Source organism: Pygoscelis adeliae, unplaced genomic scaffold (genome assembly GCF_000699105.1).
Source record: "Pygoscelis adeliae isolate BGI_AS28 unplaced genomic scaffold, ASM69910v1 Scaffold267, whole genome shotgun sequence".
Classification (NCBI taxonomy): domain Eukaryota; kingdom Metazoa; phylum Chordata; class Aves; order Sphenisciformes; family Spheniscidae; genus Pygoscelis; species Pygoscelis adeliae.
This window is the reverse complement of record NW_008825150.1, coordinates 2,038,640-2,051,884: the sequence shown is the minus strand read 5'-3', so window position 1 is coordinate 2,051,884 and position 13,245 is coordinate 2,038,640. Positions and strand designations below refer to the sequence as shown.

The 13,245-nt window shown below is 41.2% G+C and overlaps 1 protein-coding gene across 1 annotated transcript in view; it reads right to left on the bottom strand.

The window, feature by feature from the left end:
- The window catches only part of RELN (reelin), a 305,627-nt gene that overhangs the window by 17,368 nt on the left and 275,014 nt on the right, over positions 1–13,245 (bottom strand). Inside the window, exons 49-59 of the mRNA XM_009328375.1 lie at positions 11,406–11,546; positions 9,855–10,032; positions 8,392–8,585; positions 7,031–7,287; positions 6,103–6,257; positions 5,066–5,280; positions 4,151–4,328; positions 2,632–2,807; positions 1,495–1,601; positions 839–1,081; positions 135–310 (exon numbers count right to left, since the gene is read on the bottom strand). Of these exons, the coding sequence (XP_009326650.1) occupies positions 135–310; positions 839–1,081; positions 1,495–1,601; positions 2,632–2,807; positions 4,151–4,328; positions 5,066–5,280; positions 6,103–6,257; positions 7,031–7,287; positions 8,392–8,585; positions 9,855–10,032; positions 11,406–11,546 (2,020 nt within the window). The remainder of the gene's footprint in view (positions 1–134; positions 311–838; positions 1,082–1,494; positions 1,602–2,631; positions 2,808–4,150; positions 4,329–5,065; positions 5,281–6,102; positions 6,258–7,030; positions 7,288–8,391; positions 8,586–9,854; positions 10,033–11,405; positions 11,547–13,245) is intronic.

Below are 13,245 nucleotides of genomic sequence, written 5' to 3'. Positions count from 1 at the left end.
CTTCTAATAAAAAGTCATTTTTAATTATTCATCCAATTGGGCATCCTAGTTGGAAGAAGAAGAAGAATTTCTGGAGACACATTAGATGATTTTTCATTGCATTCTTTACTTTGGAGAGAGAGAACATTTCTTACTTTAAACTGCATCATGTATCCTGGCTGTATAATGAGCTCCCTGGAGGACAGGATGTTGTGTGTTTTGTCCTTTTTCTTATTTGGCCAGTAGAGATGGAATGATGGATTTCCACAGAACCCTGCAGTCCTGACTGCATTAGGGTAAAAACTCCAGTTTTCTTCATGAGAGGTGCCTTCTATTAAGATGAGTTAAATACAATTACTGCATTGTCTCGGTAAACATCAAGGCTTAGTAATGAATCCACAGAATCACTAGATACAGTGCTTTAGTGATATAAACGCTAAATTTATGCTATCTGTCATGACACACAGTAAGTAAGCTACTAACAGACATAATAAAAACATCAGCTCCAGAGAGGTAATTAAAATGGTTAAATAATAGTATTTTTTAAAAATATGATTAAATAAAACTTTCCTACACAGGAATTTAAATGAAATGAGTTGGACTGAAATAAAATTTTTTGTCTTTCTTATAGGTATATACATATATATACACACACACGTATACATATCTGAATATACATGTGTTTATATATTTACACACCCCTATTAGTAGCATGAAGAATAGTATATAAACAGCATTAGTCTACAAAACGAAAAATTTGCTGAGTTAAAAAAAAGAAAAAGTGCGCTTGCAAGCTCACAGGGCTTATCTTAGATAAGATAATGCCAGGCAACAGATTAGCTGTCACAGCCTGTCTTACCGTCATCAAACGTGTCTACAAGCTGGCTGGGGTTGATCTCTGCTCCTCCGATCAGGATGTTATCCAGCGCCCACTGCGCCCGGTCGGGGCCTGAAACCACGATCCCGTTGCTGATGGTAAAAGGCTGCCACCAGCGCAAGCGGGTTGTATTGGTCAGAGCGTGTTCGGGGAGGAGGATGTAGTCATGCCTGACTGAGATGTATTTTTGGTAATCCATCTCATGAAGCAAAGTCCAGGATATCCCTAGAATGAAAAGATGCAGGTTTAGTAATAAAAACAAGTGTATGGTAGAATCGTCTAAAAGATTAAAGGAAGATAATAGGAAATAAAAAATAATAGCTATGGTCTTCTGATAGACAAATCTTAACTTCTAAGGGTAGTTGGCAACTGGTATTCATTGCAAGAGTAATCTTGTAATCGTATAAAGGAATCAAATTGGCTGGACGCCACTGATTACTGAAAGCAGGCAGGAGGATTATGGAAAACTGCAATAGAAGGAAATCTTAGATGGGGAAAAAACTTTACAAGGAGAAAAACAACTTTACAAATAAAAATTATCTTATTATTTTGGATCTCTCTGACAAATTCTCAGATACTGATGGTGCTTGAATACAGAACAAGGCTGTAGCTTAGCTGAAGCTACAAGATGTACTTGCCTCCATCAGTGGAATAGTCTAGCAGCACTCCCTCCTTTCTGCAAGTTGGTCTGTGGCATGTTGTCATGTTGTTTTCACTCCCAATTCTCCCCCAGTACTGTAGAAATCTAAGAGTAAATGTATAAGTTTACATGTGTTAAAGATCTGCACAAGTCGAGATGTTTGCTTTCTGTTAGGAGGTGTACTGAAAATGTTCAAAATGCCAGCATTTTTAAGCAAGTAACATGAATGTACAAGTCGAGCAAAAGTTTCCAAAAACATGGCCTAGTAATTCCCACGGGAACCTCATGAAATTCAGCAAAGTCCTGCCCCCGGGAGGGACTAACCCCTTGCAATGGTACCAGCTGGGGACTGACTGGCTGGGAGCCGCTTTGCTAACAGTTTCCTGGGAGTCCTGGTGGAAAGGGAGCTAAACATGAGTTAAGAAGGTGCCCTCGCAGCAATGAAGGACATAAAAGAAGTTGATAAACTGAGGCAAGGTGAGTGGAGGCCACTGAAATGGTTGGGGCTAGACTAGAGACTCCCCAAGGCCCCTTCCTTCCTGAAAGGTTGTGTGATTTCCCACCTGATTTTTTCTTTACAGAAGTGAGAGTGTGGCTTTATTAAAGCCATACAGCCAAGGGAAATGATGCTGAAGTTGTCTTCTACATCATGTCCTTAGCTTGTCTAGACTGGCATAATTCCATTGCTCTCCAGCTAAGTCATCCTTTTCTGCAGCATGTGAGTGGAGTGGGTCTTGTACGGGCACCCAAGAGAGGACAACAGCAGAGGTTATGTTCTGAACTCAGCGGGAGACACAGCTGGTGCCTCCAGGGTGGAGACAGTGGTGCCCAGGAGATGTGGTATCTCGCCTCTTTGCAGGGCAGGTGTTGCTGACTTCAGGACACTCCTGGGGAAGGGGACCTGCTGCTTCACCGGGGCATGGCAGACTCCTTCCACTGTGCTAGGATGAGCCTTGCTCTCTGCGACCCATCTGAAAGCATCAGTGCCTTGAGAATCATAATCTAATTAGTGTCTACCTGCAATAACGCTACGCTTGTGGTGGCCTAGGAATTCCCTGAGCTACAAGCTGTCACCTGCTGCTTTGTCAGTGTTTAACAGAGTTCCCCATTAAAATGACATGGAAACATGACCTACTTTGCCCCCCGCAGGTCCAGATCTTGAGTGACAGCCTGCCTTACAGTTGCACCTCCAAAATACAGAGTTGTGTCTTCTGCGAGAATCCCACACTCAGTACAGGTATTTCCACCTTCTAAGGACATCCATAAATCTGGTTTAATTTCTTCATTGTCAAAGCGCTCCTTCAGGAAAGTCTGTAAGTAAGGTGTTTAACATAAAGCACAGGTAATTATGATCTCAATTAAGCCTTTCTGATGACCACAGCTGGAACTGACCTAAACACGCTTCAAGGGCTCATGAACACTAAAATATTTTTTTCAGGGTGACTGAACATAATCACTTTTGGCTGAACGTTTAGCCACTTGAGGTGAATTGGCTAAATGTAAAAATATGTTAGGGCTAGATTTTAACATACTTGGGAGGTAATCCAGCACACTAAAATTTGTATGTGCAATTGAATAGGTCTAATTCATAACTGTGGTTATTTAAGACTATGTAACACCACTCCAGTACATATCTAGTATGCATGGGAGAAGTTGCTATTCTATATTTTTCCCCAGCGAAACCAGTACTGCAATGAAATTTTATGGTTATTGTAGTGAATATGCATTTATGCAACTGTCTGCACAAATATTTGCAGTGAAAACCATCTAGAATATATCTCTGATTTCCACTTACCTCCAGGTGTGCAGTAAAAGCAATGCCATGAGTGAAATCCTGGCATTAAGGAGATAGTAGTAAAACTCCTCTAAAATTGCTAGGATTTTATCCCAAATGTCCTTAATGTGAAAAATAAATTACTAACGAAAAATTGCAAACAGATAATATTTGTTCATGTAATTAGTATCTCAGATGAAAGACAGAATGTTATAATAATTCAAATGACATAACTGAAAAGTTAAATAGTTACATTCTCTTTAGACAGAACGCTTCTTAACCTGTTGTTTCTGTGGAGCACGTACCTATTCTGTTCTTATCTGATGTAGAAAAAATGAGATGGTAAACACTGCATTTTAAACGGATTTGGGGCTGCTTACATATTATTTTCTGAATATGTTAAGTTTTAAAAATATTTTAACTTTTAAATTCACAATATCTAACTAGATTTCACTCACTTGTTATAGGGTAATGCTAATAACAGCTAGGTGAATTAATTTTATGTAATTTTATGTCATTTTCTTGTATTCCCTACTTCAGTAAGCTCTGTCATGATAAAGACAATCTTTCTACAGGTCTTGATCAAATATAATCATATGTGCAAGGGTGATTTAGATCATACAATAATGATCTAAGGACGAACAGTGAACTTCATCATAGCTTTATTGGGCAGTGTTATTTGCAAAGGAACAAACCCATTCTTGGATATGCAGTAATAGTTTTGTTAAAAAATGGTAAAAGGGCTGAAAATGGATTTAAGTATCTTCAGGCTAACAGGAATCAAAGCTAAATTTCCAGCGGGATCGATCTCCTTCTCTCTCTCTCTTTCTCAGCCAAACAGATGGCAAAATTCACACTTTAAAACAGGCAGTGAAATTACCTTCAGTGTTTGGGTCAGATAGCAGTTTGGTCCCGAATACCCAGGATCACAGATGCATTGCTCATTCAGGCAGTCTCCATGACCTCTACAGTTTTCCAGACAACCAGGGCCCAGATAGAAATTATCGATGGCCCACTGCATATCTGAGTATTTCTGGTAGAACCGAAACCTCACGGGACTAGATATAAAGGAATGAAGAAAAACAGACATATGTAAAAAACAACTTTGCTCAATTGAAAAAAGGTGGGTGAAACACAATACTGACTGTACTACATGTACAATATGTACTATATGTACAATATATACAATATTGTACTATATGTGCAATATGACTGTACTATCCTCCAAGCTTCCACAAGTAATATCTGGCAGTATCTGTTGAAATTGGTTTTATCCATATCCATATCTTCTTCTTCACACATGTCCTACCTATGATGTATGGACGGATTCCAGACACTGCTGAAGCTGGGAAAAGCTATTCTGGCTTCTTGCAAGAGAATTTCAGTTTTGGTTATACTTCCTGAGCAGATTAGTCCAAAATATAAGAGATTTTAATTTTGCAGAAAAAGACAAACAGTTTGCATATGTGCAGACTACTGCAGACAATAAGGGTAACTTTTCCACTCAGTAAGGTCATAAATCTACTCTCTAATTGACCACGGCTGTATGAACAGAGCAGAACACACTGTACCAGAGCAGACTGCAGAGAAGCAAGGATAACTTTGCGGGTTTCAGACCAAGAGTCATGGTAAGTCTTGATTGATAGGAAATAAAATTATGCAGCATATGTGATGAACGTGAACGCTGCTAGCCTGCACTTTCCTTGAAAGAAAATGAACAGGCAGACGTATCCCCTGTTGTGTTTTCCAGAAGGTACTGAATCCAAGACAAAATGAGTAGCGAATTCATACTTACTTGCCCACAAGGTTTTCAGGCAGTGAGTAAGTTACTCTTTTCCATCCTTTTGTGGGAAAGAAGACAGATGGCTGCGAAACACTCCCAGAACATTTTGGATCAGCTGGTAAACACTGAGGTACTAAGTAACTCCAGCTAACGCCAAAGTCAGTGGAATACTGCACGTGGACCTGATTTTGTGCGAGTTTTTCTGAGGTTTTACATCCAACAGAAACCTAATAAAGAAGAGAGCATAAGAGCATTAAATTAGAATTGTGGTGGCGGTGGTTAGAGTTTAAAAAAGTGTTTGAACCTGAAAACTGACTGCAGAATTTTGCTTGAAATGATGGCAGTAACAGTGCTTGTATGGTACCTGTCATCTGCAGATCCCATCAATATTCCCAAGACTGAGAACAGGCACCGTATTCTGAGTTTCATTTTCTTCTAGTTAGCTCACATTTCTGAATTTCCAGGTTTTGACACTTGTGCCTTATACCCCAGTACTCCATAACTAAGAAAGTTAATCTCCCCTCCCACACAACCTAAGATTTGAATATTTCAGAGGAGGCCACCCAGCTCGGTTATGTTAGGCGGACTGTCTTTATGGGAGAGACGTGCAAAGGGCTCTTACAACTTCTGTATATTGCTGGGTTATTTCTTTAATTTAGGTAAAAGGGTGTATGGAGGGCAGTTTGGGTGCAGGTTTGATGTAAATGCATGACAACACAGGAGTGGTGTGGACTACTTTGGAGCTGCTTTTCACTCACCAAGCAGCTGTAACAAAGTAGACACCTTGTATATGTGTAATATCCTTATTACATGATGTCCATACAACTGCTGTGTTAGAAGAGAAGAGTGTGCCCTGAGAACAGCCTGCGGTATTAAAGCTGACCAACATGGAGTAGGTGAGAAGAATGAGGATGGCCTAATAATAACGCTTTTCCCTGCAGGGAATGGCTCACGTGTAGGCCTACACATCATCCTACCTCCTGAAAAATCTACTTAGACCTGGAACAAAATGTGTTTTTGAATAATTAGATTGCAGACAGAGATTTTACCTTGAACTGCATAATCCAGCCTTCTGTAGGGGTCAGGTCATGTGTGATGGTGTAGACCTCTCTGCCGTCATGGCTCCCGCAGATCATGACACCATCAGGCGAATCACAAAACCTCTCGATTGAGCAATCATCATGGAATAACCAGTGTTCATTCACTTGAAAATAAATGGCAATGTCAGTAATATACAATGACAATGCAAATTAAAGAAAACAGGGAGTAGTGTTAACGACTAAAGGTGATTCATGGCTTTCTTTTTCATCCTACGTGAGAATTATTTAGTATCGCTCCTGAGAATGTCAGTACCCCATCTTTCCCATGTACATATTTATTACATTTATCACATGTATTGCTCAAAGCACCTCTTACTACTCTCTTACATAAGCATTAGAACATTATTTTTTAATGTTCAAGAAGTAAGGGTCTGGGACTTACTCAAAACATAAACTTCTGTTGCACTGGACATTACGGGAGAACTTTTTAGTGGGTGTTGCCTACATGTCTGCACAAAGGGTACCCCAGCACTGTTAGCTGTTAAGCCTTGTAAACATCCAGAAATACATCATCTACAAAATTTAGTTGTAAAATGTAACTTAACTTCCCTAAAGAATGTTTAAAAAAGTTAGGAAATAGGAAACATACTCAGGTTAAGAAATCTGCTTAGAATAACCTGGCACTTTTAAATCCTTTTTTCTTTCTTTGAAGAGAAATTAATCTTCTAAGTAAATTTATGCAGTAAAAAAAGAAAAGTTACATTACATCTTTTCATTTTGCATTTTGTGAACTAAAAACGAAAGACAAGATCCCTATAGCAATGGGATTGTCTGTGATATCTGTCACAGTGAGACAAAGATTCAGAGGCTCAGCAAGGTTTGGAAATTGCTGCACTGACTTCTTGCTCTTTAATTCAGATCCACGTGAAACCTTTACCTGTAGTTTTGTCTTCCATGAACATGTCGAAGGCGATCCTCCCAGTGGGACCTGCGTCGGCAGGGGAGCGCTCATGCTGCGGCAGGGGAGCGCTGCTGAAGGTGTCGAGCATCACCGTCCTCTGGTCAGCTGAGCCAGAGATCAACACATTGTCGATCGCCCAGTCGTTCTGGTCCAGGCCATCGTGCTTAGGCTGCCACCAGCGGAAGCGCGTCCCGATGGTTTTGGCATCATAGGGAAGGAGGATGTTCACAAAGCTGGAATAAAAAGTGGAAATTAGTTGTAGGAAAGCCACAGGAGGAGGACACTTCTCAATGCTCTGTGCTGGGTGCTTTGACCAGGTCCACTCCCATTGTTTCCTATAGTAGGTGGAAGTTGGGAAAGAAGGAAAAGACCGGGTGATCGAGCCTATGTTCCCCTATGGGAGATTACTCAAACAAAAACCTTCCTGATCACTCCCAATGTCATCCCTGGGACAGGGGCTAAGAGTGAGGTGGGAAGGGCCAGCAGCCAGGCTGTGGCATGGTTTGAGCAACCTCACGTGCTCCAACTGTGCTTATGGGACCAAATGCAATGGTGTAGACTAGCAGGGTATGACCATAAGGTCCTAATTAAGAGAAGTGTTAAGAAGGAGAATGTTGAAGTAAAATTAAGATTACTATTTTCAACCTGGAGCCATTCAGCAAGATAGCAATGTTCCAGCACAATTTTCTCATTTCCATTACAACAGTGGATGATAGTACACTTAAATCTCTTGTCCAATTAAAGTGCTAGTGATTTCTTGGTGTGTTCAAATGAAATAACAAACAGTGGGTCCCTCCCAGCCCCATTTTCTATGAGCCTTTTAAATTAGTCAGTGAGGAAAAGGTCCACCTATATCTATGCATGATTTGAATCTCACAAATATCTGAAAATAGGGCTTGAGTGTATCCATCCTTTTTACGGATATCTGCAGAAATTCAGTTTCTCCTCTACACACCATTTTCTAACTAGTTGAGGCAATGACTTTCTGCTCTTGTCAGAAAGAAACTAGATTTCAAATGAAAGCATCTTAAAGAACAGGATGGACATCATTACAGTAGCTATTAATTTATCTTCCTGCAACCATTTACAAATCTACCAGACTGCTACAGACTCCCTACTACCCTTTTATTTCTGGCCTAGCAGCTGCACAAATGCTGATGCTCAAGCGCATGTGCTAAGGCCGTTCGTACATGCTTGCAGGACTGGACAGGCTGAACTCTTAAAGATCTGAAATCCAAACCACAGCAGTAATATGTCCCACAGGTTCTTATGAAACATTCAAGACCACCTTACTTTAGTATAGGAAATTATATAGGCAGAAGAAGCTATCTACAAACCCAGGCTTGCTGAATTGATCATAGAAAATTTCCATTAAGAGGTTCCAGGTGATTCCACCATTCACAGAATACTCCAGCAGCACTCCTTGGTTGCGGTTATTAGGAGTTATCAGACATCCATACATGAAATAAAACTGGATGAATTCTGCACTGGTGAGGTTCAAGTCCACTGTAACTAACATACGGCTGCAGCCCTTAAAAGCAATGAAAAAATATGTTGGCTGGCAAAACTTATGAGCATAAAAAGTGATAGACTATGCAGTCACTATTAATATAACTTCATGTTGTAAAACCTTCAAAACTATACAAAATTATACTACTTATAACAAAGGTAAAGCTACAACAGAACAATAAATGTTCTTCCCTAAGGACATAATTTCAGTTATGTTCCATCTTAAAAATTCTTGTGTATTCATACACGTTGCTACTTGTACCTGCAGCTTTACAACATTCAGTATCAAGAAGTGTACTCACCTTTCTCCTGAATACAAGAGTTACATAAATCTATGCCTCCAGTGTAAAATACATGGTTTTCCAGGCAGAATTATTGAATCACTGATTATCTGCTAATGGCTCAATTTATGCAAACCATCGAATGGCACAGAAGTTTTAATATGTGTGTTTTCCCATAATCCCTTATATATTTCACATTGCTTAGTCTATTAGTTAGTGATGCCTACTTAGTCCTACTGGAAGGAAGTGAAAATGTAATGCTTCTGTTAGTTTATTTTAGAAAACTTGCGTCAGTTTGAACCTAGTTATAAATTTGCATAGAAGAGATCTACAAGCATAAGTTTTACATGTTTCTAAAATACTATTTTGTCATTTTTATAATCCCGAGGTTATCTGTAAGCAAACTGTAATTCAGCAGCAGGCTGGGTTATATACCTACGTATGTAGCTAAAACAGGAAATTTTACTCTGAGCTTACTCTGAAAAAAACCCCCAATGAAATATCTGAAGGATGAGGCTACACATGGATGTATTTTCAAGGACCAAGTGCAAATTATACATATGCAAATACCTAGTTATTAATTTACCTCTGTGGTCTGATCAGAAGCTGCAGCAAACTCCAGTCTCTGGAATTTATAAGTGCTATGAGTAGGCTGTTATGAGTGAGTGGAATTCAATGTCTACATACTTGGACTGTGTTTTAATCTACCAGCTCCACCTCCAAAGCCCCCTCCACAGCTCCTTTCAGGAGGCGCACACACTATATCTCACTTTCCCGGCTGCAGCATAGCCGGGAACATGGTATCTGCTTTCCTGGAGTGTTTCTGGCTGGCCCTAGACTGTAGGACCTGTCTGACCTTCAGCTAGGCGAAGGATATAAGGGGTTTTTTATATGTTATATGTTTAATATGTTATGGTGATATTTTTTAACACCTTGCTATTTATTTAACTTTTTAAATCAGTCCCATTTATACTGTCTGGAGTGAGTCGGCCCCTGTGCTGAACACACACCCCGCTGAAGTGAAGAGCCATCCCAGAGGCTACCGCCCCACAGACTGTGCTCAGTTTGCCCCCGTTCACTGTCAGCCAGTTCTGGTTCGACGGCGAGCGATTGAAGTTATCTTTCAGTTGTGTCGGAAGGGGGGTCTCTGGCTCGTCGCAGTACAGCCCACCCCAGTGCTCATCGCAGCTGCAGAGGAAAACAAATGCAAAATTCAGCTGGCAAAGGCTCTGCATGGAGGTTTAATCAGTGCCATGTTATTCCACATTAAGGTGCCATCTTATTCCGCGTAGAGGCTGACTGCATCATTTACTAGAGCACAACTGGTATATGCGGGTTGCAAACATCTGCCACTTTTTGGAGTTAATATGAAACAAAAATGACTTTAGGAAGGCTAGTATTATGTATCATTCAAGCTGCTAATACAGAGTATGCTCCAGCACAGAGTAAAATCAGTAAAATACATTGTACCAGGATAGATAAACCTAAGAGAATGTGCCAAGCCTAAGAATGTCCTGCTAATGTTAAATTTTAAGTAAGTTTATATAAAATTTTAGTGGATGGGTACTTTCCTGTTGTTTCTTCATATAGTCCCCCTTTTTTTTTTCTCCTCTGAAAAACCTTCTTATAATGTGTCAAAGATTGGATAACAGCATGGAAATGTGTTCTGCTACTATGCAGATTTCCCCAGGGAGATTGTGCCTTGGTACTTCCTTGCTGTCAGGATAGAGGACAACGCAATCTGCAGCAGAATATATTTCTAACAAACATAGTCACAGCACAATTATACAACCATTCTCCAATTTCTGTTGCCATTTGTGGCTGGAAAAAAGCAGTACATCCATCTGGAAGGTATTTCTCTGTTGCCAGACAGACAAATCTGGGGAGATCTGATTGTTGTTTGTTAGCTTTGCAGGGCTCTACGTGTGCTGTTATACAGACAGTTTGAGGATCAAGCCTGTCTGCCTCCACCGGCAAACCCTACCATGGAGCAGAGGCATCAGGCCATCAAGCCAACACCAGTCCCAAGGCAAAATCTGGCCTTGGAAAGAACTGGTGTATATCCTCCTGCTTAGTAGACACGTCCCACCTCCAGCCCAGGTCCTCTGCACCCAGTGCCAGGACGAGGGCACAGTGACGCAGCATGAAACCCCTCGGGAATAAGGATGACATCTTCTGGGAAGCTCCAGGACTGTACATCCCTAGAGGGGTGTGCAAACTCAAGGGTACCCTTCTCCCTACCTGGTGGGAGGGGAGCAAAGATACAGCATAGGCAACAGCAGAGGCGATGCATTGCCACTGAGGAAAGGACCGGCAGCATCGCCCACAACGTGCGAACAGGCAGAGGTCTGGCAGAGGTCTGGCAGAGCCAACCCCTGCACTTACTCTTCCTCTTGTTATTTCTATTCCCAAGTGGTCCTGGTACCCTGCTCAATTTTAACAGCAAAATCCACCTTCCTTTTAAAAATTGTATCAAAGTCTTTCCTGCAAGTTTGTTAAAATGACAGCGGAGGGGTGAAACGCCACAGCACTGGGCAGGACAGGGAACAAATGGCACTTACACACAGTTGTCTTGTGTGCACTTCCCATGGCCGCTGCACATGTCTATGCAGCCATCCCCAATGTAGACATTATCGATTGCCCATGTTTGCTGCTTATCGAAAGGAGCAGGCTGGTGCCAGCGGAAACGAGTTGCTTGAGACCTTTTGGAGAGAAAGAAAAACAGAAAGGTAATATTTCTAGCTAAGCTAATCTTTATTTTGACTGAAAGGAAATGTCAGTCTTGAAGCTGGACCGCTCCTGGAAGATTTGTTTGATATCAGCACAACCCAGGGCTGGTTCCTGACAATGACAAGGTCCCTGAAAAGCCAAGAACAGGGTGCCCACATTTTGAGAGCAGGACAAAGCACGGGTGCTCGGTAGCATGCTGAGAGTGCGGGAGGTGGGAAAGGGATCGCTGGTGAGAGCAAAGCAAGTGGGCTGTGGTTGGTGCAGTGGAGAAGAGGGTAGGAAGAAGGTGGTATGCCCAAAGGGAAGCTCAGACCAGTCATAACCACGTCCCAGCACAAATCCAAACTTGAGGGATAGCTGTGAGCTGGATCAAGCCAGAATCACCCAAATCCTTGAAGTGTCACCCTGAGCCTGAGTTTTATTGCTTCAGTCCAAGTCAACAAATTAACCCAACTTTTTCTCTGTGAATTCTCCCAACTACACTTAGGTAAGAGCAGCTCTAGGGAGTGGGTTGGCTCCTAGGCAAGACGCTGCCATTTATAAATCTACAGGGGACAGGTGAGAGCGCCTGTGCCAGGCTTGTGGCGTGACCCTGGTTTTCCAGTTTCCTCCCTCCCCTCCATCCAGGGCATGGCTGGAAATGTTAAGAAATGATCTATGGTGTGATCCTGGCTCCTTTCAGTAAATCGTTTTCATTTTGTTGATTAAAGGGGGCCTAGCTCCCTATTCAGACATCTTGCTTTGATGTAGCTATATGTCAATTAAGTGTCTCAGCTCCCAAGATAGATGATGAAAACCTAGCTGAAACAGTCAGGGGACACCAAATAGCTATTCAGCTCACGCAGCAGTAGACACCTATATTTCAATAGCTGCAAGTAGATTGATTTCTGTAACTTATAAAAAATACAATTTTAAATTCAAGCTAGTCCATGTTTTGCTGTACAGCACTAGATGGCAGCATTGAACTTTGTGTAGTCTGTTTTCTTTTGAAACTCAAAGAGAAATTACAGTTATTGTAAAAACCAAAGCAAATAAACAGCAAAATCTCCAAAATTCATTCAGTGTAAAAATAGACTTTTTATGGTAAGGTCAATGTTATCCTATGAATTATTTCTTTACAAACTTGTGACATGAGGTGAATGAATAACAAGTTTATCCAAAGAGAAAGCTACTGTTGTGCCATCTAGCTGCTCACCAAATAGCATTTTTAAAAGAAATGCATAAATTGTGAGGAAGTCCTTTAGGAATAAAGACAAGCACCTATATCTTACACTGCCTGCTTTAGGTGTGGTGCTTCACTAACAATTTATGGAGCTGATGCTCCTGGGAGAAGCTTTGTATTTGCATTTGCATTTTAAAATCAGCTCTGAGTCTAAGTTAAAACTAAGTGTTCGTTGCCTCCTACAGGCCAGAGGTTAGATAGCACTCTGGGGTACATCCAGAGTGGTAACCCTAAAAGGCTACGTAAGTATGGGTGCTGTGCACCAGGCCAAGCTATTGCCTACGTAGCCTGCATGTCCCTAAAACATGGCACAAACAATTGGAGAGACACACCTGCTATTACACAGCTTGAAATAATAAAGCAGCATAAAAATTATATCACATCTAAAGGGCCTATTAGCTGCACTATTCCTTATTCTAAAGCTTAACGTCTCCCTTGCTTCTGAGCTA